The sequence below is a fragment of the Chenopodium quinoa genome, unplaced genomic scaffold (assembly GCF_001683475.1).
Source record: "Chenopodium quinoa cultivar QQ74 unplaced genomic scaffold, ASM168347v1, whole genome shotgun sequence".
Lineage (NCBI taxonomy): Eukaryota > Viridiplantae > Streptophyta > Magnoliopsida > Caryophyllales > Amaranthaceae > Chenopodium > Chenopodium quinoa.
The window spans coordinates 1506430-1531903 of record NW_018744137.1 but is presented as its reverse complement, the minus strand read 5'-3'; the positions used below and the strand labels follow the sequence as shown (position 1 = coordinate 1531903).

The 25474-nt window shown below is 36.2% G+C and overlaps 3 protein-coding genes across 3 annotated transcripts; 2 read left to right on the top strand and 1 right to left on the bottom strand.

Moving 5' to 3' along the window:
- Positions 1-312: 312 nt before the first annotated feature.
- Positions 313-13148, top strand: LOC110693055 (dual specificity tyrosine-phosphorylation-regulated kinase 1A-like). The gene is made up of 18 exons (XM_021870180.1): positions 313-1023; positions 1352-1551; positions 4049-4202; positions 4280-4389; positions 4469-4538; positions 4617-4699; positions 4808-4886; positions 4967-5007; positions 5317-5439; positions 6274-6424; positions 7291-7405; positions 7502-7584; positions 7691-7765; positions 9086-9169; positions 9333-10153; positions 10977-11135; positions 11606-11880; positions 11995-13148. Exons 1-18 carry the CDS (start codon positions 853-855, stop codon positions 12018-12020), a joined length of 2820 nt encoding a protein of 939 aa, XP_021725872.1. The 5' UTR covers positions 313-852; the 3' UTR covers positions 12021-13148.
- A 1734-nt stretch (positions 13149-14882) lies between these two features.
- On the top strand, positions 14883-20189 carry LOC110693053 (SWI/SNF chromatin-remodeling complex subunit SNF5-like). The gene is made up of 2 exons (XM_021870179.1): positions 14883-15691; positions 19087-20189. Exons 1-2 carry the CDS (start codon positions 15093-15095, stop codon positions 19721-19723), a joined length of 1236 nt encoding a protein of 411 aa, XP_021725871.1. The 5' UTR covers positions 14883-15092; the 3' UTR covers positions 19724-20189.
- A 368-nt stretch (positions 20190-20557) lies between these two features.
- LOC110693052 (probable tocopherol O-methyltransferase, chloroplastic) lies at positions 20558-24186 on the bottom strand. The gene is made up of 6 exons (XM_021870178.1): positions 23727-24186; positions 22272-22441; positions 21939-22043; positions 21465-21668; positions 21015-21117; positions 20558-20909 (listed from the first exon to the last, which is right to left on the bottom strand). Exons 1-6 carry the CDS (start codon positions 24133-24135, stop codon positions 20806-20808), a joined length of 1095 nt encoding a protein of 364 aa, XP_021725870.1. The 5' UTR covers positions 24136-24186; the 3' UTR covers positions 20558-20805.
- Between the last annotated feature and the right edge of the window lie 1288 nt (positions 24187-25474).

Below are 25474 nucleotides of genomic sequence, written 5' to 3'. Positions count from 1 at the left end.
TAGAAATGCTTCTTCATTGGCACCATTCTAGCAATAGCCATTTCACGCAAGTCCTCCAATAAAACGGCATGAAAACTCAATAATTATTTTTCACTCTAAAAAAACCTACCGTATTATATATATATACAAAATAATATTATTTTATTATAAATTGTAATTTTAACCAAAATGGATAATTCATGTCAACGAATTTTATTTTTCACCCACCTTAAGATAATTACTTGTACTAGTATACAAGTAATTTTTAATTTTCCAAAATTCCACTCTACCCTTTGTACCCGTAAAATAGAATACATTATGCAATAAAGAAAAAGTCATAAAAATGGACCGGGTTCATTATACGGAAGATGCTCCGCCGATGACCGTATAATCAAAACTCCAGTCACCCAAATTTTTAATCAATTTTGGCACCAATACTGGTCGACTCTATCAATTCCAACCCAATTTCCCCCAATTTTTCATCAAATCAATTTCTCAATCAAATCAAACCAAATTATCCCTTCTTCTTGTAATTGATCTTCAACAAGTTTCACACTTCACTTATTCGGATCCTCAATTTACACCCGGATTCAATCGTTTATCGATCCGAACCCTAATTAAGGTTCAATTTTGATCAATTCATCTGCAATCGGATGGTTACAAGATGAGGCATTAGCTCTAATTTCAATAATTTGAAGAAATTGAATCAGTTTTCGAGGTTTTTGAATGAGGATGGGATTGCAGTCTTCTGGGTGAATTAGTATGCGGTTTTGATTGGAATTGTTGATTGATTGGTGGAGGAGAGAGAAAGAGAGGAGGATGATTGAATTCTGCAATTAGACTATTTGTGAAGAAGATTAATCAGTGGTTTCTATGGATGAAGTCAACCATAGAGATGGCGGCGAGTTTTCGAATGAGTTGCCGTCGTCTTCGCCATCGTTTGCTTCGGGGTTTTGCCCCCGTCAGCTGGCGTTTCGTCCCTATATATTTTCCCAGGAAACGAGTAACAAGTCTAAACCTTTGAGGGTTGTGGTTAGAAGACCTGTAAGTTTCTCAATTAATGTCTTGATTCATTCTTTTATGATGTTAGTTATTATGTTAATGATTGGAATGTTCAAGTCTATGATTTTATGAAGAAATTGCTTAATTTTGGTTGAAATTGAAATGTTGAAGTGTCATACCAATGTAGTGTACATTTGTCGAGTATGTGACACGGGTACTTGAGGTGAAATAGAGAGTCGGAGTAATGTTGTTTAGCAATATTTTAGATGAGTGGGTATTGTAAGTAGTTGATTGCCCTTTGAAATTGATGGTTGAATGAGTAGCATGCTAATGTGTGTGTATGGTATGTGTTATTTTTTTTGGTTTGTAGTTGGTGGCAAAACTTACAAAGCACATAGTTGAAACCTATCAAGAATGCAATCCCGACTTCAAGTATACAGATGAACTCAACCTTAAGAGGTTTTTAACAAGTCCATCTGATGGAGTGTTCAATGATGGCCATGATAATGCAAATTCGGATCTTATTCTTTCAGTAAATTACGTCTTGGTCAATTCTCATACACAACGAAGGTGTGATTTCTTATACTTATTTTTAATATACCCCCCTCCCCACTCTCACTCCTCACCCTCAAAAATATCCTCCCGGGCCCAATAGAGAATTTACTAAGAATTAATGTAGTGCCAAAATGCTTAAATGTCGTAGCTTTGTTAGAATTTACTAAGAATGTTGATGTAATTTATCAAAAAGTTTTAATTGCAATCCAATGTGAAATATTCAGACATTGATTTAAATGTCGTAGCTTTGTTAAAATTGAGGGTGTAGAATTGAAAGTGGTGGTAAATTGGTAATTGGTACAGATTTTCATACATTTAAAGCGGATTCAAAAGTGAATCTTCTATGACTTATGTGCACTCAGTTCCCAATAGATGGGACTTTTAGTGAGGTGCTTACTTACACTGATCCCCCTTTCCAATACAAGGCTTATGCAAGTCCTCCTTCCAATAGATTTTGAGAGTGAAGAGTCTTTGTAGGGAGAAGACTATTAATTTTGGACAATGGCTAGCTTTTATAACTTCTGACTGAAACCTCTCATTTATTGGACACTACAATGATGCATTTATAATGCAGACTGAGAAAGAGTTAGGGGTTATAACCAGGAATGGTTTAAGTTTGATGATGAAGATGAGCCTTTTTAGGGGAAAGATCATTATTTGGACAAAGGCTTGCTTTTGGAACTTTTATTTGATAATGATTGATTTATAATATGTTCAAATATGGAATGAGAATGAGTTAGGACTTATAATCAAGAATGCATTGTGGAGTTTTATGTCTTTTGGATATGTGGACATAGCCCTTTTAATTATGATGCCAGTGAAGAGGGTGATCGATCTTGTACCAATTAGTTAGTTTTATAGATGTGCAAGGGATTTGATTGCTTTGAAAAAGAATACAATGTGTTGGTTGATTTGTTCAAATGAATGCAATGGTCTATTCATATTCCATAGGCATACCAAGCTCCTAATTCTCGAAACATCCAATTTTGTAGATTCCATCCTCCCCTTAAAGAGTATTCTACAGAAATCCTCTTTCTAATGTTCCCACATCCAAAAGATTTTACTTACAAGGAGCTTGTACAAATTTCCTTCCCTAGTATGTACAACTAGACAACTTTTTTGCGGAAACCTTCCCCATTAGCAGTTTAGCACACCTTATTGCTTTTTGCAGCACTCTAGAAATGCACTACGCCCGTGCTGGGAACAAAAAATGCATTTTTGGTACTTCATCTTGAGAATCCGTCTCATCCATCTTCTTCATTGGCTCAAAATACTTTTCATATATGTGAAAGCCCATTTTGGACTCCGTTTGGCCCACCAAATAGCCCATTATTATATTAGTGTCTAATGGTTGTTCATAGAAGACAAATCCAATTTAAAGCTCTTTAGGAGAAGCATTGTTCCTGGCAAGTGGCAACCATGAGCACCCACTAAGCAATGGCTGTCCACATGTCCAACGACCCACAGGCCACAGCGCCTCCTGTGGTGTAGGAAATTCCTTTTGACATGCATCACCTTTCATCCTTCTATAAGAGAATCTCCTTTTCCAAGACCAATTGTGTATTATTTGAAAAATTGCATACCACGGTAATGCTTTTTCCCAGAATTTATGAATCATTTTAAAGATTCTCCTGTCTAGGAAAGTATTCGTTTTAAAACCTTATCTTTTCCAAATAATTTAAGTGGTGGTATTAGATTATCTATAAAAGACAACGAATATGATAATTTCTAGCAAGCTTTGTGGAGTCACAGGTCACACTATGGCATATGAATATACATAAAATATTATGCCACTCATCAATTCTCAAAACTAAATTTTTATCCTTTGTGATGCGTAGTTTTTTCCTTGATTGTAAAAGAAATGAAAGACGAAAAATCAAAATTTTGAAAACAACGTAAGAGGATGAGTTTGAGTTTGATATCTATTGTTGAATTGAAATTAGGAGGTGCAATTGTTGAAATAGTTTGGGAAAAGTCAAAAGACATGGAAGAACATTTGGAGGAGGTAAAGGTGAAAAGACAAGGAAAGAGAAGAGAGAGGAAAACGAATAATTTATTTATTTTTGATAAAAAATAGAAATGTAAATACCGAAATACAATGGGAGGACGCAGGCATGCAAAATTTGCTGCTATAAATATTACTGTGGAGGATGACAATAATTGTAGAAAAGGCCAAACCAATAACAAAAATAAAAAGCTTTTGAGGATAGGTAGCTTGCATTACCGGTCCATTGACTCTATTCAACTACTTCGCGTGTTATCTGGATTTTTTAGTGTTTTGATTTACTTATGGCTTGTATTTAGCTATTTAGCCCCTGTTTGTTCATTAGATGGGAGGTAAATAAGTATTAGGTGCATGTTTTGTGCTGGTATCTCTTAAGGTATGCTTTTGTTGATGTAAGTGGTCTATTTTCCTTATTTATCTCTGTTGTCTAGGGGTCATGATAGACAAGAATATCATGCTGCAATTTACAAGTGCTGTTAATTTAGTTTTTTTATTTTATTTTAACAGATACATTGTGAAAGATATTCTTGGACACGGGACATTTGGACAGGTTGCCAAATGTTGGGTGCCTGATACTAACAGTTTTGTAGCAGTCAAAATCATAAAAAATCAGCCAGCTTACTATCAACAGGCCTGGGTTGAAGTCTCAATCTTGACTACGGTACCTTAGCTGATAATATTTCCCGCCGTGAAATTATCACTGGACCTGAATAACTTTTCCTTCTGCCCCCTTTGCAGTTAAATAAGAAGCTTGATCCTGAGGATAAGCATCATATTGTTCGCATTCATGATTACTTTGTATTCCAGCGGCATCTTTGTATTTCTTTTGAATTACTAGACACAAATTTGTAAGTTTGATCTGCCCGTGACTTTGCTATATAGCTGTTAAGACTTTATATGTGACTTGTATTGATACTTTTGTGGCAGATATGAGCTGATAAAACTTAATAATTTTAGAGGGCTATCGTTGAGCATAGTACAGCTCTTCTCAAAGCAGGTAGAACTTGTTGATATCTATAGTACTTGCTACAGCACCTTTAATATCCTTTGGATTGCTAAATATTGTATTTAATAGATTTTGCGTGGGTTGGGACTGATGAAAGATGCTGGTATTATCCATTGTGATCTTAAACCGGAGAACATTCTTCTGTGCACAAGGTGAGTTTTCTTCCTGTGAACACATGGGATAGTGGGAACATGTTGATGGGAAAGGTGGTTTTCTGGTCCTCTTTATAGCAAAGTATGACACTCTTATGATATTGACAGTATGAAACCAGCAGAAATTAAAATTATTGACTTTGGATCTGCCTGCATGGAGGATAAGACTGTCTACTCTTATATTCAGGTAAGGCTCTTCCCATTCACTAATTCACTTCTTCTATTGATGATGATGATATTTACTCTAGTTTTTTACATTTCTTGCAGAGTCGTTACTACAGGTCTCCAGAAGTTCTTCTTGGCTATCAGTATCCTTTGTTACTTGCTTATTATGTCTTTCTTCCTTAGGTATAGTAATATTTGATGATTTGTGAATTCTCACCCAACTTCCTGAATAAGGAAGATGATCATACCAGAATCATTTTCAGTTATCTTGCTACTTGTCTGCTTGTGTTTGCTGCACAACCAGACTACCAGAGTACAAACACATATAGATAGAGCTGAACTGTTTCAGTTTTGATTTGATATATGGCTGTTCCTTGTCCAAATAAATTATGAATGAATGAATGATGCATTGAATGACATGCATAGTTGCATACCTTGACTATGTTTTTAAGATATACTACCGCCATTGACATGTGGTCATTTGGATGCATTGTTGCTGAGTTGTTTCTAGGCCTCCCTCTATTCCCTGGAGCTTCAGAATTTGATCTTCTAAGAAGGATGATTCGTATACTCGGGTATGCTTCTCTTTTTTCTTATGAGTCATTTTTGTACGTATAAATTAAGTCTAGGTGTGGTTCTTGTGCATGACTGCAGTTCTTGGATAACTATTTTGATGCTAAATCGATGTCCAGTTTTTTAAGTTGTAACAAATAATCTCATATTTTGTTAGTTCACTGAAAGCCTTTTATTATATCCTATGCTTTAAAGGCTTTTAATGGCTCAATGCTGGCAATTCTTATACAACAACAACAACAACAACAACAACAAAGCCTTAGTCCCAAAATTAAATGTAAAATCCCCCCACTCAAAGTGAAAATGTTTCATTTTGAATTCCTTATAATCCCAGATCCATTTCAAGTACATTTATAAATATAAGTAATATTACAGTTCAAATTTGTTTAAGGTACACTGTATATTCATTATATAATCATCTTCAATTTTCATTTTCATTGCTTACAAGTCATAATCAATCTCTACTCTTTTTGATTCTAAATCCACTATTAGTAGTAGGTCCAGTGAAGGCAAGGACTCATTTGCATTTAATTTTAGCTAAATGTTCTCATTTTTTTCAACTGAAAGTGCAATTTTTTATTTATTTATTATTTTTAATTTTTATTTTTTTTTATTATTTGTTACATTTTTTAAGCTCATCAATATCATGTCCCCACACCTTTGAACTGAATTTTAAATCCCTATATGTGCAAATATGTTTCTTTTTCTTAAATTAAAAAATACACTTGATGTTATCTTAGCTAGATACATCTTTTATTGGCCAAACAGAAGATCATTATGATATTCTCCTTATATTTGATCTTTACTGAGTGTTATCTGTATTTGAATTTTTGTAGGGGTCAACCCCCTGATTATCTACTAAAGGATGCAAAAAACACGAACAAGTTCTTTAAGTTTGTTGGAAGTGTCGATCATGTAGATGCTGGACATGTTTCCATGGGAGGAAAAAGTGCTTATCAAGCATTATCTGAGGAAGAATATGAAGCAGTATGTGTTTGTACCCTTAAGAATCTGAGATTGTTAATGAATAGAATAAAATTTGAATTTAATCATTGGTTGATGGCACTTCCTGTTAAAGAAAAAAAGGTTGATTAAGGCTTGGTATTTCCTGTTTAGGCTTTGCTTCTTTAAATACTACATTACCTATTATTTTGGATTTTTGCTATGCAATGACAAGTATGATTCCGACCAGGGTGTGCAACTGCAACCTTTGTAAAAGAGAAATGCCTGAAACAGAAGGTGATTGTGGCCTGAAGCTAATAGGCTAGGGACCTTAAAACACCGGCAACACTTTTTTTCCTCTTAAAGCTATTGTTTTCTAGTTTTCTTCTTTCTATATACCGAATTTTAGATTCTTTTAGCTTTTCATGCTTTCTACAGGTGTTTCTTTTAGAGACATGGATAGAGGGGCCATATAGGATACGTTAACTAATTGTAGCAGAAACCCTGGAGTAATGAAGATATGTCAGAAGCAAATAGGATACATTGACAAATTGACCATTTCTGTCCCTTGTTTTTTAGCTTAATTAAAATCTGCAAGCCCTAGATAGTGGGGTTCAAACACTTGGGGGAGCACCTTGAGGAAATCCAAGTAGTTGGAGATAGTGTATCTTATTCTATAAAACACAAGTAGCTATTGCAGATTGGGTTAGATTCCAATCCAAATAAAAGCTTTTCATAATAATTATCAAACTTGTCACTACTTTGAGAAAAGCGTAGTTTCTCAAAGTAGTGAAATTTTTTAATGTTTTAAAATATGGCGCTATATGATATTATGGTTGGTCCTTTTTTTAAATAACTATCAGATTTACTGTTTCCTGTCTTCATGCAAGTATTCTTTGAATTTGTGACAGAGGGAGAAGAAAAAACCTATGATTGGAAAAGAATATTTTAATTATATGAATCTTGAAGGAATTGTTGCGGCCTATCCTTACAAGAAAAATTTACCCGAAGAAGACATAATCAAAGGTATGTACCATGTTTGAATTCTTTTAATATGCTTCCTGTATGATAATATTGTCAAGTCATGCTTATTTTGGTATGTATTACCTTCGAATTTTGCAGAGAGGCAAATACGGTTAGCTCTTATTGATTTTCTAAGGGGGCTTGTGGAGTTTGATCCTGAAAAGCGATGGTCTCCATTTCAGGTTTATTAATTTTCTGTCATATCAGCAACTTTGTGTTTCTAATCCTTAGTAATCTGATGTAGTATGATATGGATGACGAATTTAGATGATTAGCATTTGAATGCAGGCTTTGAAACATCCTTTTGTGACTGGAGAGCCATTCACAAGCCCTTATATACCTGTTTCTGAGACTCCTCGTGTGGTGAGCAGTTTTGCACACCAATATTCTTTTTGAATTATTTTACCGTGGAAATTTGAAGCTTTTAAAATTCTTGAATTCTGTTTGCATTTGTTATAAGTTGTTTTTCAAAGTGTTGGGTCTACTTTACTTCTTCCAAAGGAACACTTGGAATATAATTTCAATTATACTAGCAACTTTTCTTTCACTACTGTCCTTGTTGTCTTTCTGGTGGTACATCCTTTTATGTTGAATTGAATGGGCTATGCTGAAATTGCACTTTGTTTATTTGTTGAGTGACAAATGATTATACCCATTGACTACAATATATTAAGAAATTAAGACTCTAGAGCAACACTACAACGGATATCATGATCCTTTGTATAAGAAAGAACTTAACAGAGAATACCAAGCCCTCAAAACTTTGAATCTTTGGGAAGAACTATACATGGAACATGGTTGCTATTTTTTCTATATTGGATGTTGGAAACTGAAAGTAAATTTCTATTTAGGTGGCTATTTAGTAAGCATGGCTATGTTTAGTTGTATAAATTTGGAGATTGCAATACATGTACGAGAGTATGGAATAAAGTTATGAACAACAATGACCTCTGAGTCATTCCTTCATAATTGATTATTCTGATTGTGCTCAGGGAATGTGTTTATTTACTGAGACTTTGGCATCCCTATCAAGCCAAATGCATTAGTTATAATATCAAAAAGATGTATGCACTTGTTCAGTAAGGTTGCTGGTACACCAATGTGGCTTTATCAATTCATAATCCTTGAATTGTCCCTTGTAAAATACCATGTGAAGAACCAATAAGACATATGGCTGGTTCCTCTACTTTTAAAGGAAACACATTCTAGTGATATTTCTTTATGGTCTTCCTTAAGCTTTTGTTGTAGTCTTTTATTAAGATTATTTGTTTAGATTAAAAGTGCTGATTTGCAAAGGAGCTTCAGCCTTCAAATAGAGTGGGACTGAGGAAAAATGTTGTAAAGAGGAATAATTTCCAAGCAGCAAGTTTTCTGATTTACCAATATGAATTTATGCTGATATTGGGATTCATTGAACTAATAAGTCTGTTTTGAGACATGGTCTCTGAAATATTATCTTTTTATTTTTTTTCTAATTGCAAGTACATATCAATTTCTTTAGTTGCAAGCTTCTTGTTTTTTCCATATGTGGATGCTTTGCCATTGTAATTAGTTCATTGGTTAGTGTCATTCTATCTTTCAAAGTCTTCTGTTTTCTTCTTGCTATCCTTTGTTTGTCCCTTCTTCTTTGTCAAAGTTTCTAAAACTTTTTTTTTTCTCTTTCTGTGATTCCGTATTGGGAAGCCGGTTAGCCCAGTTTCACAAAATTTCAAGGTGGACCATCATCCTGGGGGAGGGCACTGGTTTGCAGCCGGTCTCTCTCCACATGTAAGCTTGCAGGCTCTTTAGATGCTTCTTTTTCATTCCCTAGGCTATTGTACTAAATGTGCTATGGCCCACTGCCTCCATGCTTCACTTTCCAAAGTGTGGGCTTGGAGGGAGTATCCTGTTGTCACATCTCTGTGTCTGACTTTTGATATCATTTATGCAGGTTTCTGGTCGTACTTTATCAATGCATGCTTCTCCACACATTCAGATGCAACCGTATGCACAAAGCAGTAGTTATGGTAGCTTAGGAAGCCATAATAGTTATAATGATGGTAATATGCTTGGAAGTAGCTACGGGAGCTATGGGGATAATTTTAATACATTTACATACTTTTCACCCGGTTGCCAATCTACGATGAATGTTCATACTCAAGGTAGTAAGGCAATGGTCGGAAATAGCCCTGATACAAGGTGGAAAATTTATCACCGGCCACAAGGCCCACATGGACTTGGTGTTAGTCCATCTGCAGGAAATTTTGCACCATTTCCGCTTGGAGTTAGTCCTTCACAGTTTACTCCGCCAAGCAGTTTCACTCAGAATTCTGGCTCACCTGGATATTATAGTGCTGCATCTCCAGCAAGGGGAAATTGTCAAGGGTCTCCTCTCGGAAAAGGTATTGCTGTTAGCAATTTTAACCGGAGAAAAAGTTGGGGACATTCCGGAAATATACAGTCTCAAGAAGGTACATCCTCTGCGCATTGTCAAGGACACTTGAGTGGAGGTCTTTGCTTCAGTCAAGGTGAGGGCAACACACAGTCACAGGTACCTGGTGGTCCACTGCATATACCTATAAACTCTAACATGTCAAGTTGGAAGCCGCCATCTGGTAGTAGTAATATCAGTACTGATAACTCTTTTTCCCACATGCCAATTTCTGGTTCGCATGGTTCAAGCCTTCAATTTTCACAAATTAAAAGACCTGTGGATGAAAAGCTTGATGTAACAGCATTGCCTGATCCTGGCGATTGGGATCCAAACTATAGGTATGTAAATAGTACCTCCCTTGGGCATGAAAACTTGGACTCCTTTTGTTGTTTCTAGATGATATACAGTTTTACTCACTGGATATTTTTGAATCACAAACATTTTTGTAGTTTATTTCATTTTCATAAACAAATTGTTTTTTCTTAGAATACTCTGTCATGGTCTTATGGCTTTACTTTTGTGTTCTTAGGAATTTATCTTTATTTACTTATTTTTTATTACTTCAAATATCACTCTATGAAAGGGAACATACACATAAGACTTCAGTTGCTGATCACTTCAAGTTGTATCAGTCAGCATGGATACTAGTCAATCGTGCTTTATTACTTCATGCATTCTATTGGAACTTTGTAAGTTGAACTCACAATAAGATGCCAAATCCTCACTTGAGCTTACCAGCTTAAACCCAACCCACTAAAAGATAAATATCTTCTATTTGAAAAGTTGGGCATTGGCTCATTATCTGTCCCAGTCTACGCTATTGCTGGAGTAATTAGATTATGCTCAAGTTGATGCCAGCAGTCAACAAGCTCTGCTACTCTACATTCACACAGCTTTTAAATTTGAAATGTTGAACAAGAAAAATGTTCTTGCAGGATTTTCTCTCAAAAGATTACTTTGATATAGAAGATGCCAATGGTTGTTGAATTTCTGTGAAATTGTTATGCCTCTGTTTGGACAGAGGTTATGTGAAATAAGTTTTGTGCTTTTTTCACTTCTGTTATTCAAGGTGGAAGACTAAAATAGAAAAACATCTGTCATTGTGTTTCTAATTTTTAAAGCCTATGCATTTTTGTAAGCTTTGCCGTTTTTCTTTTTCAGTGATGAATTACTGCTGCAAGAGGATAGTTCTGATGTGAGCAGCATCACTTCTGAGTTTGGTAAAGCGGTGAACATAGATCAAGCTACGGCATCACCACAAACTTTAGGTTTTGGAACATACAGCCATGATTCAAATGCAGTTACTAATGCAATGTGGAGGTAATTAATGTACTAGCTGAGTTATTTTATTCAGTTTCATCTGTCGTTTGTAGGAGTTGAGGCATGCATTTAGATGATAGAATTGGTTTCCTGTTTCCATATGATTTCTGTTATTCATTTGTGTGTGGTCAATTTATTATCTAAGCTGTGCTGAGAATTGCCCTTAGAAAATGCATCCAAAGCATTCTGTAAGAGTTAAGATGTCCTATAGAAGATTTAATTGCCTGTATACTATTAGTAATTCGGTGTTCAATAAATTGAAATCTGTTGTGTTGTTAAGGGCTTGCATCGTTTGATACAGTGTTTGGTAGATTAAGTAATAGGAGTTGTGATTTCTATTGGATTGGTGTTGCCATGGTTATTCAACATGGGCATGAGTGTCGAGCTCAGTGTAGGGAAATTTGGATCCAGGGCCCAGTGGATGCTGGTTTGGTTACTGAATTTATTTTAATGTTTGTGATTTGATCCAGGCCCAGTGGTCCTGTTCAAGCCTTTTCAAAACCAGATATGAGCAGCCCACCTGCTCACAATCTGCCTCTTGGATATGGTCGTTCAATGTTAAGGGCACCACAATATATGTCACAATTGTCACCGACCTCCCTAAGTCGTTTGGGGCAGCCGCCTATTCAGCGTACGAATCATGGGAGATCATCTGTTACGTATGGGAATGAGGGGATTAATATGAGGCCACATCACAATTCTTATAGCTATGATCCGGGATATCCACATAACAGCATGCCATGGGGTATGCACAAACTTGATCCTGATATTTCAAGCAGTTCTAAATTTGTCTTCCCGCATATGTGAAATAATTGTTTGCCTGTTCCTTCACTTTTGCTGTTTATTTCCTTTTTTGAAGGTCAACATTGGGGGGGAAGAAGATAGATACAATACCGTTCTTTTTGATAGCCCTTGCCCTTGTTTGGTAGGTCGCAGAACAAACCATCCAATCAATATTCCACCATCACAAGGAAGAAACGACATTGGAAGGATATCATGAGATTCATGACCTTGCAACTGCCCACAATTCACTTCCATTATATTCCATGGAGCTCGCAAGAAAGCTCCACTTTACATGCTTCCTTTGTGAGCTTGTGCTGTAGAATTTCCCATCCTGAACGTGCTCATTCATTGTCTTGGGCTATTATCTGTTTCATTTATTCAAATTTTGGAAGTAAATCTTCTGGTTTGCTTTAGTGGTGTTCCTTCTATTGTTTTCTCTTATGCAATGTGCATCATTTTGAGTGAAGGCAAAGTAATTACAAATGTCTCCCCACAAGTCTAAAAATATGTTGAACATATCTAACTGTTGTCAAATGAGCCAAGCAGGTGAAAGCATCCGTTTTTCATTAACTGTACGGTCACGCTGAGGCTAACTTGACAGTGCTCTCAGTATGTTAGCTATCAGTGGTCCATCATCAGTTGACCGTAGAATTCCAGCATCTCCCGGCTTTACATCAGTTTGGATATCCGGGGAGCTCAAAATCTAATGTAGAAGATTGGTTCCTTCGATACTTTTTGGCCGTTCTGATTGAAATACATGCATGTTAATTTGACATAGATGCTGCATTGCTTTGCGTCTCCTCACCACCAAGCTCTTACTTTTGAGACTTCAAAATTGGCAGGACTTGTGCTTTCTATATTAATTAATACTGATATAGAGGAGATTTGATGCATGCTAGAAGCATAATATTGTTTGTTCTGTTTGTGTGAAAATTTTGGAAAGCATAGCAAACTTGTTTGATGGGTAGCAAGGCAAACCTTACCAGTTCATCGCGATTCATTTACTTCTTGTTGGCATGTACTCCGTAGTAAGGCAAACTTCTGAAATGAAATTGATATCAGCTACTTTGTGTATGATTATAGACTACTAGGCTTAGTAGTGGTTGGAAAATTGATGTCAACTCCTTTGTGCTTGTTGGTTGAATTTTGGCCATTAACAGTATTGGGAAAAAAATATTAGTGAAAACTTCTAAAGTTGGATATAATATTATCACGACTCTTTGTGATGCATATTCTATAGCAAATGTTAAATAGAGGTACAAAATGATGATTCATGCTATTAAGCTATTTGATATATTGCTATTTTGATACTTCATATATTGCAACCATTCCGCACAATGAACGAGTGAGTTCATGTTTTCAATTTTAGACAACAATAATGAAAATCTAACTAAGGGCTGGTTCTCTTCAGCTTATTTTCAATTCAATTCAGTTCAATAAGTTAAGTAAAGTAGAGTTCAGTTCCTAATTTCCTTCTCTCATAAAATATTCAATTCAATTCAGTTCCAATAAGTTAAATTCATTTTAACTCAGTTCAGTAAATCAAAATAGGCCCTAATTGTTAAATTATTTTTTAAAAAAATGTAGTTTACTCGTATTTGTTAGCCCTACCATTTGATTTCAACTTTCAAGTAATGTAAATAGAATTATTTCAAATTTGGATACCCAAATTAAAATTGTAATATTGTACATTTAAAAGAGATTTATTTTTTGTTTTTTTTAATGATATCCCGTATCCTAATCGAAGTTGTTTGTCTTACATAAATATTTGTGTTGTAAAATTTACAAATATTGTGTTACCATGTGTTCTAAAGCACCATAAATTCCCGACTGATCTAAAAAAATAATAATATCATAGTCAGACTTAGGGCCTATTTTCTTTAGCTTATTTTTAGTTCAGTTAATTCACTTCAGCTCCAATCAGTTCGGTTCAGTTCCAAATTTCCTTCTCTCATATAATATGCAGTTCAGCTCCAATCAGTTCAGTTCAGTTCAGCTAAGTTAGTAAATCAAAATAGGACCCTAGGAAGTTAAGAGTGCTTATTGGGCGAGCTGAGCCTAAAATATGGTTAGCTTGGTTTGTGGAACTCGAAACTTTCTTTGTCAATCTTTCACTAAGCCGAGCTTGACCAAGCATGAGCGAGCCGAACTTGAACTGTTTATGAACAACATTGATTTATTATTATCCTTAGTTTACTTGTCTTCTTTATTTTTCATCATTAAAATTTTTAATTTTGTAATGATTTATTATTATGATAATGAAAATACTAACTATGACAAATACATTTATGTTTATATACATATATATTTTTTTATATGCAAAACAGTAGTAAAGCTTATACACGAACTTTTTGAGCATGAGCCCTCGAGTCGCGTCACCACAAATCGAACTTTGACCGAGCCGAGCTCTGAAGGCTCATTACCTGCTTGTGTTGTGCCCACCTTAACTTTCTCGACCATCACAACTCTCACCATCCCCGATCAAACCTTTTTGCCACCCTAATCATGCCACTCTAATAATCAACTAGTAAGATCACCCAATCTTGAACTCAGCATTCGCTCTTATCGTTACATTCTCACAAGCTCGACACCTTTCCATACCCGACTTGCATCCTTGTTTATCAAATAGACGGAAGCTAATCTTATGATCCACAATCAAAACACTCAAACCGTGACAAAACAATTTTAAAACCATTTCTCAGTCCAGCGTATTTCATATGTGGCTGGTCACACCGTGTGACCGGAATTACTTATGCAGGGGTTACTCGGTCGATCATGAGTTACTTGGTGAGGGGTTACTTAGTAAGGAATTACTCATTCGATCATAGGTTAATTAGCAAATTATGGGTCACTCGATCGATCAGGGGTTAGCGTTACTCAATCTAAGTAACTTCGACCACGTAGTGTGACTAGTTACATATAAAATTTTGTGTTCCTACTAGACTCCGACTATAAACAATTTTTGAATAGGAGGATTTCAATTGTTGGATTTACTAGAGTAGTAAGGAAAAAGAAGAAAAGAAAGTCGTTTCTTCTCCAACAAAAGTCTTACTTGGTAATTTCCTGCAAATCCTCTCACTCCCATGGTAGTAGTAGCTAGATCCCAACTTCCCCCAATTTTCTCGCCATACTTTCAGACTCAGTCGTAAGAGAGAGAGAGAGAAAGAGAAAATCATGGACGAAGCGAAAGCGTTGGCGCAGCGCCAACAACAACAAATAATGTTACAGCAACAACAGCAGCAACAACTCTACCTTCTTCAGCATTTCCAGCAACAGCAACATCAACAACAGCAGCAACAACACCAGCAACAAAATCAACACCCTCAACATCAACAACAACAACAACAGCAACAACACCAGCAACAACAACAACAGCAACAACACCAGCAACAACAACAACAACGGCATCAACAACAAGCTGCCATGGCACGTTTTCCGTCGAACATCGATGCGCATTTGAGGCCTCTTGGAGGGAATCGTCCATTAGGTCTAAATCAATCGCAATCGCAAAATCAAAATCAAAACCCTAACCCTAATTCGAATTCTATGCATCCTATTCATCAGCAGGGAAACCCTAGCTCTAGTCCCCAATCTCAGCAACAGCATTTGCAGCAGAAGATGAATAGGGTTTCACCTCAGTCGCAACAGCAGCAATCTGTTCCTCCTCTTGCTGGGAATCAAGCTGAGCTTCAGATGGCGTATCAGGATGCTTGGCGCGTTTGTCATCCCGATTTCAAGCGGCCTTTCGCGTCGCTTGAAGATGCTTGTGAAAGGTTTTTCCACTCTTTCTCAACATTTTACTGATTTTTCAGTTTTGATGTTTTCTTGAGTATTGTTATGTTAATTTTAAGTTGTTTGTTAACTTCCTTGATAAAGTTGATTAATTTAGGAACAGGAAGCTGAAGAATTTGGTTATTGTAAACAATTATGCTTTCATTTAGTTTGGCTTATTCTCAATTTGGCAATGTGAAGAACTTTTCTGATAAGTATTCTAGTTTGGTCCTAATGACATCGGGTTTGAATGCGTGTATAAAGGTGAAAGTTGCGTGATTCATTCCAAGATGTAGTATTAAATTGATAATAGAAATTGGGTTTGTTAGTTTCCTTGATAAAGTTGATTAATTTAAGAACTAGAAGCTGAAGAATTTGGTTATTGGAAACAATTATGTCCTTAAATTACCCAATTCTCAATTTGACATCGTGAAGAACTTATCTGTTAAGTATTCTAGTTTGGTCCTAATGACATTTGATTTTGAATGCGTGTAAAAAGGTGGAAGTTGTGTGATTTATTCCGAAGATGTAGTATTACGATAGTGAAAATAGAAATTAGTAAAATACTTGAGGAAGAAACTTGACTAGAGTGTAATTACCAAGGATACTTAGGTAGCCTTCCACATTTGGACTTATTTTTCATTTTATTTTGTTTTTGTGTGCAAGTGAGGGGGACTTTGGAAATTTCCAACAAGTATAAGATGAAATTTAAGGAACCTAATATGAAGAGTTTATTTGTGGCTTTGTTATGTAATGTACTGGAAGCCTGGAAGGCTGGAACCTTGCTTTTGTTTGGAGGTCTTTGTCAGTAGATTGGTGTTTGTGTTAGTTTTCAGGCATAGATCTTTCAGGCTAGTCATTTCTAGGCACTTTTCTTCCATTTTTGGGGTGGTACAGTGTATTCTTTGAAATGAGGTAGTTTGGGTTTGCCTAGGATGAGCAGTTGATAGGGAGTTAAATGAGGTCTGATTTTTGGGTACGAGAAAGTCTCGATCTGGTGATTGTCACGCCTTGGAATTAGCTACTACAGAGAATATGGCTCTCATAAGCTTAAGGATGCATATGTTGAACAACTTCCCACCTCCAGCTTGAGCTTAAATCCTGGAAGAAAGATATCCTCTATACCACACTGAACTCTTTTGTAAGAGGATAAAATGGTTCATTGAAATCTGTGAGGGTTGATTTTAGGTTTTTGGTGTCCATGGAAGTAACAAGGAGAGGAATTCAATGCACAATGTTGAGATAATGATGCTTAAGAAGTACCATGTTGATGATCAGTGGGAATTACCTCTTGAAATGAGAAAGCTTTATTTCCATGTGAAGAAAGGGAATTTGGAATTAGTAGGATTGCAACAATGAGTTTGTGTGCTCAACGTTTGTTTCATGGTAAGATGGGTGGGGTAGTTTGTCCCTTGGGATTCTGACTCTTTGAAGCTTATAGCCTTATAGGGGAGTTTCCTACCATGTAAGTTATTCTTGCATATTTCCCTTGTTTAGAGGTTTCTATGAGCCGACTCTATGGAGGGATGATTCTTGCGGTTTTTAGGTTGCATTTAGAAGGGATCTTCACTCTATGGAGTATTCTTGGAAAGCTGCATTCAAGTCTTTAGTTGGTTTCAATATTAGTGTTTTAGAATGGCATATGGTGTAGTGACTGGTGATCTACCCTTGAAGGGTCAGTTCTGAGACTAGATCTCAATTGCGTCTTAAGGATGTTTTTGATGAGGTGATAGCTTAAAATGGTACTCAAAGACATCAGAACTTTTCTTTTTATATGCTTTGTATTAAAATTACTTGAAAAAAGATTTGAGTATCAAAGTTATAGAAGCTAATTGCTGATTGAGCTTTTTTTTTTTTTGTAGTTCGGTAGTGAGGGGAGTGACGAGATTTTTAGACTAGATGATTTGGAAGTTCTTTTGTGTTTATTCTCGAAGGAGATTTACATTTTGATTTCTTAGCTAATGTCATTTGAAGATAGAGTCTCCTGTACTCCTTTTTATTCCCTTTTCTCCTCTCCAGTAGGTGCATGGGCAGCATTTAAAGAAAAGTGCTCAGTAAGGCATTTTAATTTTGCTAGTCATTTTAGCTTTTGTGAAGAGAAAATTCTCTTTTATCCTTAAGTGTCTTGATGGCATCTATTCTTAGCCTTATATGAGATTGGAGCTTCAATTGTCTTGTTGCACTTGGAAACAGATATTTGATGGTTTTTTCAGTGTTTAATTTGCATTTGTCAAGTGTTTACAGTATTTATGCAAATTTGAGAGGGCGAAAATAGGCAATTGTTCCAGTAGTAAGCTTGGATATGGAGGGTTTTTTGCTAGCTTTAAGTAGTTTTGGCACAAGAATATTACATTTTCTGATGATTTAAACTGGTTCCCTTATATTTTTTTTTTGAATGATTCCAGCATGTGTCTGTATGATGTCAAAGCTGATTTGTGAAACCAAAAGCGCCATATCCTCTTATTTTAGATAGCATATTTATTGTGGAATGTATTTAATGTCCCTGAAATGTTAGAACCCTACCTGGTCAAGATCCACTATTGATTCTTGTCTGTTGATATGATATTATATTGGCTTTGATTGGCTTTTGTCACAGCTAATATTTGTATCTGGTATTAGATTAGTGGAATGAAGTGGTGGAATTTTTTTGTGAGCTTATTGTCTTATCTTGAAGTTGATACACATGTAGCTGTGATTATGTCTTGATAATTCTGTCAGAGTTCATCTTCTCTTGGAAAATTGACTTCCAGAATTGCATCACGTCCTCTGTTACATGATTTGCCTAGAGCTCATTAATTGTGGAGTGGTATCAAATGTATTTTGAGGGGGATCCAAACTGGACATGGGGAATACCTTTTGTGCTTCTGAATTAAATTCGCTACAATATTTTCTCTTGGTGACTATCACTACTGACCGTAGGTTATGAGTCAACACCCAGGGTACTAGCCACTAGGCCCACTACTTGTACCCAGCATGGTTATTAACTTATTACAGTTTAATAATTTTATTGGCTTGGAGTCGATATACCTGTAAAATAAATCTAGAAATATAAGGTATGAGTTTAGCATCATAATTATCAGTCATTTCAGGCGGTGAAGTATTACATTGCTAGTTATGATTTCCAAAACGATAATGTTATCTCTGTTCTTTTTTTTTTATTATTTTTTTTTAAAGCCAATCTAATTTCTATTGATAATGTATGGTTTCGGATGTGAGAATGTTGCATCTTTTTATTGGTGTGCGGATAAATAATAACATGAAAAGGAATTCAGCTCTATGCTCTATTTTGACGTGGTCTTTTACTGACTTCACATGCATCCTTTTCTCTCAATTTGCTCAAGTTCTGTGTGAAGTCCTACAACTATCTAAACGCTCTGCTCAAATTTTGATAATACAGGCTGCTACCATACCATGTTGTGGCAGATTATGAAGCAGAAGAAGATGATAGGATTCTTGATTCTGATACTACTGGGCAAATACTCTCGCGCTCCCAACAGTGGGACCACAATATTGCTGCTAAAGTAGCTGAGTTCACATCAACTTTTGAGAAACAGGCACTGGCCTTTAATATTATAACTCGAAAGCGGGCCTTGGGGGAATTTCGCTCTGAGGAGAGATTGATGATTGAGCAGGCTCTGTTACAAGAAGAGAAACGCGCTTTTATGGAAGTACGAGCAGAAATGGAGTCAAGAGCTGGTCGGGAGGTTCAGGAAGCTAAGATGCGGATGGCAGCCATGCAAGCTGAGCAAGCTCGAGCTGAATCACAGGCACATGCTGAATTGATGGCTCGAGCTCCAATCAGAGTTAATGCTCTTGGATCACAAGGAAATGATGCATCTATGAATCATGAACTAAATGATCAAGAGCAAGGGGTTATCCCTGATGAGATGATCAACGGGTGGGGCAATAATGCACAGAGGGGGGAGAGAGAACCTTCTGATGATTTTTTGAACGATGAAGAGGCAGAAAATGGAGACACAGGAATGCAAGAAGAGTGGCGTGAAAGTGGGGAGTTTGATCTAAATTCTAGATAATATATAAGCTTGTTGGTTCTGGTGATTCTGGGAGCTGAAATATATATACCCTGTCTTTAGCATAAGCTCTCTTGGATTACAAGCATTAGCTCCAAATTCTGTTATGCAGGCTGTTACTTGAGCATCGTTTGGAATTCTGAGTTTCCGTCTAGCTGAGTCACTACAGGATAGGGACTAGTGTAACAACAGCCTAGATGTTTAATTAATTGGTTTTGAGTTACCTTGTGTTCTGACATACCCATGTATAAAATCAGTCCCTAGGAATTGAATGGTTGAGTTGAAGGGAGGGTTGGGAATGGGGAAACCCCTTTCCTTCCAGCTTTTAGATTCTTAAATTAAATGAGCAAGATATCTTGCATGTGAAATTCTTCATGATCTGCTGAAATTTATTGAACCTCCAAATTGAGGGAGAACATGGATGAGGCATATGAGATCGATACGAAAATTTAACTTTTTTTTGCCTTTAGGTTATATCTGTGTTATTAGTTACTCTGTGGTCCGAATAACTGTAAAAACTGTGTTCCATTTTTTGTGCTTTCTACATTTTAAGTTTTTATGTACAACAGCATTATGTCTATTATCCAAAGTTAAAACTCAAGCACCAATTAGTATAAATTGAGCTGAATCAGTTGGACCTATCATGGTCTTGAGCTTGTCTGGGAAATATTTGAGCATGGCTTAGATTCTGCTTGCATTGTATTCCATCTTATTCTTTTACCTTTTTAACCTTTTACCTCTTTCCATATAACCTCTTTTACGCACACCTACTCACTCTGTTTCCTAATTTTCCTAGTAACCTACAGTGAGTCGAACTTTTAGAAACCAAGAGAATAATACGGTATCATTCATCAATATGAAATTGAATTTCACATACTTTTATTTGGAGGATAAAGAGTGAAAATAACAATCCTTCTCTATGTTCTACTTCAACTGTTTTGGGAATGGAACATCCCAAGAGTCCTAGACAAAGAAATACCCAAATAATCGAAGAATAAATTTAGATACTATTTTTGTAGGTGATTGCTGAAAGGATTGAGCTTTCATAGATCAAAGAAGCAATCTTCTGTAACTAGCAGATAAAATTACTCTGGCTTTCGACATGTAATAATCGCAAATTTGATAAGATCCTTCTTGTATCCTTCTACCATCAATGGCATTGCTAATGCCCCTTTTATCGTTTTCCATCCTGTACAGATAATTTAAGCCAAAATGAGACTGAACATTAACCTCATGAAAGAGCAGATGTAGATGTATCAACTTTGAGTCATTAGTATTCTTAATCTAAGCATACCACTGCGCAATAGCGAAGTTATGCCCTTCCATGTCAATGCAGATCGTATAACTGCTGGCCAAAACGGCGCAACATACTGTGACCAATCTTCAGCCTTAATGTCCTGCAATACAAACTCAGAACTTAGTATCATTAACTTGTGAGATCAATCTAGTACCAATCAGTATAACGTGCCTTGGGAACATTATGTGCTAGATACTTCAAATAAACACTTCATATGTAATCTATCAGGAATGAACATGAGCTTTTAATTGACTAGACTGACATATTTTAATCCATACAAAAGTATATAATATGTTCAGTTTCAGTCCAAACTTGAAAGGAGCATTTGATGAACACCACGCTCCAGGCCTCCTGGGTGGGCAGGTTTAGGATGTACTTTGCCAATTTATATAGCAGTAGCAGTGTGATTCACACAACGGATAATATCGAAAAAAATGAGGTGTGCACCTGGAGAGACAGAGATTGCAGCAACTCTACATAATCAGCTGCAGAGCACCAGGCAGGAAGATAGTAAGCATCACATATTTTCCGTAAGAGTTCAGTTTCATCAGGCTTCAAGGCCTCCTCAGAGGCAGAGAGGTCCCTATGACACCATGTCACGATTATGATTGTAGCACCGGGGGCAGCAACTCGAGCCAATTCAGTGACAAACTGAATAATAAAAAAAAAAATGTTTAAGAGAGCGTATTCACTAAAGCACTGTCTTCTAGAAACAGGAAACACGAACTTAACCAAGTTATATATGCAGACCAGTAAGACAGTATAGGTGAAGGAAATGATTTTGGCACACCATTAGTTGATTTTGGCACACCCAATGTGAGAGCATAGTTTTTTTATGCTCTTTTCCCATAAAGGTGTGCCAATATCAATTAAGGGTGTGCCAAAATTAATTCACGTCTAATAAGCATAGAGAAACCAAACCTTCTTTTTGTCAGGCATATGTTCACCGCTCTCCATTGACCAAACCAAATCAAACTTTCCATCTTCAAATGGCTGCTCCAAAGCATCTGCTACTTGAAAGGATGCCTGTTATTTTAAATTCACGAGAATTAATCTTTATCCTTTCATTATTGCTAACTCACTAGTGTTTATTTTATATGCATTACTAAGCCAAAGCTGATGAAAACTGAATTTGCTGAATTGTTTGTAAGTTGATCTGAAGAGAACCTAACCAAACCATTACACGAATGTGTAGGTCAATCAAAAGACAAATACAGCATTCTACATGTGTATGCCACATTTCTCATAACTCACCTTATCAGCTAAACCCTCAGAAACAGCAAGAGCTTGAGCTCTTTCAGCTTGTTTTGGACTCAAGGTTATTCCTTGAGTTGTAGCCCCGAACTTCTTGGCTAGGTATCGTGAGCTGCCTCCAATCCCACACCCAACATCAACTATAGCTTTCGGTTGTTTGCTTGGATCATCTGCAGACCAAAGTTATTTCTGGAAGTTTAAGAATTTAGTTAACCAGAAAAAAGAGAAAAAAAATAAATTACAACTCTAAACAGGATCCTCTCATAAAGCCATGGAGTATATAAGAGGGAGTGAGTGTATTTTCCCCAAATATATTAGGCTAGCGTTAATCTAATATCTACTCGCACATACAACTACAGTTAGTACAACAACTAATTTTGCCAAACACACTTCATAATAATTCATAATTGTTACAAGTTTAAGCACATTGTACACTTCTCTTAGCACGAGTCTAAAAGGCATGAACCCCTCCCTCTTTTTTGTTATATCCCACAACACATTCGTGTAATGGTTTGGTTTGGTTTGGTCTCTATACAATTCTTATGATTGTATCTTCTTTAGTAACTGTAACGGCTTGTTTGATAAGTGGTAATACTAATGACCTTACATCAATCTCGTATAAAAAATCCCATCTTTTTTGTTTATAATTGGTAAAGCCTCCTCCAATTCTGAGTATTTACATTTGTTCATTAATTTTTCTTTACCGTTCAATACCATTTCTAAAATTGGTAAAAGAATTTGCTCCAATTAAAAAAAAAAAAAAAAAAAAAAAGCATATTCGGAAATCCTTGGGGATAGAGTTGAAGTACGTGACCACTAAATACCACAAAAGAGTCACGGTATTTGTCATTTAAAAGTAAACAAACAGAAAATATCAAAATATCAATTCAATCAGATATTCAAATTTAATAGTACTGTAATTTGAGCAGTACATCTGCAAACTGCAGGCGACAATGTGAAGAAAATGGCCCTATCACAAAACAGAACCCAAACTACAGTAAGAGTAAATCAGCAAATACCAATACAAGAAAATTTCAACCTAATAACTCCAGATTAAATCCTTTCTACGTCACTTATCCTGTTTAGAACTCTTTCCGCATCAAAATCAAACATTGATGGAAATGATAATATGCAAGTATATTAATTACAGCAAACCAATTGGTTGTTGATACAGTGGTGATTGAAACTAAACTTGGCAGTGAAGACCGTATGTTCAATCCCCCGCATCAACAATTAAAAGGGGCTGGAAACTAATCACCTAAAGTTAATCCCAAATTACCCTAAAGGGTGAACCGAGACACCAAAAAAAATACTAATTGCAATAAAATAAAATGGACATGTAGCACCACTTATCAAAAAAATCAACCTAAAAACTCGGAATTAAATGAAACAAGAAGGTAAAAATCAAATGAAACATATATTGATAATTTGATAGTATAATATGATATAATGGACCTGTAACACCGGCGAAGCGGAGAGCCTCCTCAATCATTCGGATCTGAGCAGCGCGGTGTTGCGAAAGCGAGGCGGGTTGAGAAGGGTCATAATAACCATGGTGCATATGGTCACCCCAGATATCTTCCCACATAGCAGAAGATTCATCATACAAGTCTGCAATACCTTTGTTAAGCTCTTCCCTTGACTTTATATTTCCTGTGAACGTATTACTGTTATCATTTCTTGATTCTGTCATGGCCATGGATATGGTAATGCTGCTGCGACGGCGGTTCCGATGGCGGTTGCAGTAAGGGTGGCAGAGTGATGGATTCGTTGGTGGTTTGAGTTGCAGATGTGATGTGGATTGGTTAGTATTTATATGATTGGTGGCAGTGATACAACACCTACTCAACTCACTGCTCCACATTCTTTTTATTTTTTTGTGTGCAGTGTATAGTAGACTATTATTATTGTAATTATATCTGACAAAATAATAATATTGTAATTATTATAATTGTTATTATTACTTTATAAGAGATCTTAAGAGGTACAGGTATCACATATCTCTTCCTCTATTTTTATTGAAGTTCTTTGTTTTACGTGTATACTGTATATTTCGACTCTATTCAATTTAGTTCAACTCAACTCTAATAAATTCAGTTTAGTATAGTTTAGTTCTTAATTTTTCCTTCTCTCATAAACAATTAATTTCAGCTCTATTCAATTTAGTTCAGTTTAGTTGACTTGTTTTCATTAAATTGAAACAGGCCCGTAGTATATTTTTTTAGTGTGCCATTCAACTCTTTGCACAATTCATTACTAAAGTCCTAAACTTAGTTTGACAAATGTTATTGTATTAAACAACACATAACATATAATATAATCTCGTGGTATTTGTTGAAATTATCTTAATGAAATTTTTTAATATTCGATTGTTATACTCTTACACTTAATAATAATTAAAATATTATTGATTAAACTTTTATTACATCCATATCTAGTTATAATGAAGCACTTTAATAAAAATTGACTTAATAATATTGTGTTTGTATTCAAATATTATTATGTGGGGGTTTTACCAAAAAAAAATTACTGTGGGGTGCCTACTCAGAAGTTCTGTATATAGAAAAGGAAATAGCATTAATGTGGGGATTATGTCATTTGTGACCTAATGATTCTGGGCTTCTGGCACGTTTCTAACACAACAAAAATATGTTTTGAGAAATTTTGTCCATAAAAAAAGAAAATATTTTTTGATGCTAGTTTTTGCCGCTTCAAAATATTTCTTTTGAGATGGGCTTTAAAAAGTGAACTGTTAAACATCGCCCGCAAATTCCTACATAAAGCCCACAAAATAAGAGTGAAATGACACTTTTGCCCTCAAACTAAAAAACACAATTTCTCTCTCTACTCTCTACTTCCACTTTCTCTCTCTAAATTATTTCCAGAGCTATGTCGAGGCGGCCCGGCAAGGAAGTGGCGGCACCGGCGGTGGGCGGAAGGCGGTTTGCCGGCCAGAAGGTAATTTTTTAAATTTTTGTAATTTTTTTTTAAAAAAAAAAACCTCCGGCGACGGTGGGGCGCCAAGGCGAGACGCCACCACCACGGAGGAAGCGCCTAGGCAAGACGCCCATATGGTGGTGACGGCGCCTAGCCCAGACGCTACTACCACGGCGGCGGCGCATAGGCTAAGCGCCACAGCCGTGGAAGTGGCGTCTGGGCTAGGCGCCGCCACCACCGTACGGGCGTCTTGCCTAGGCGCCTCC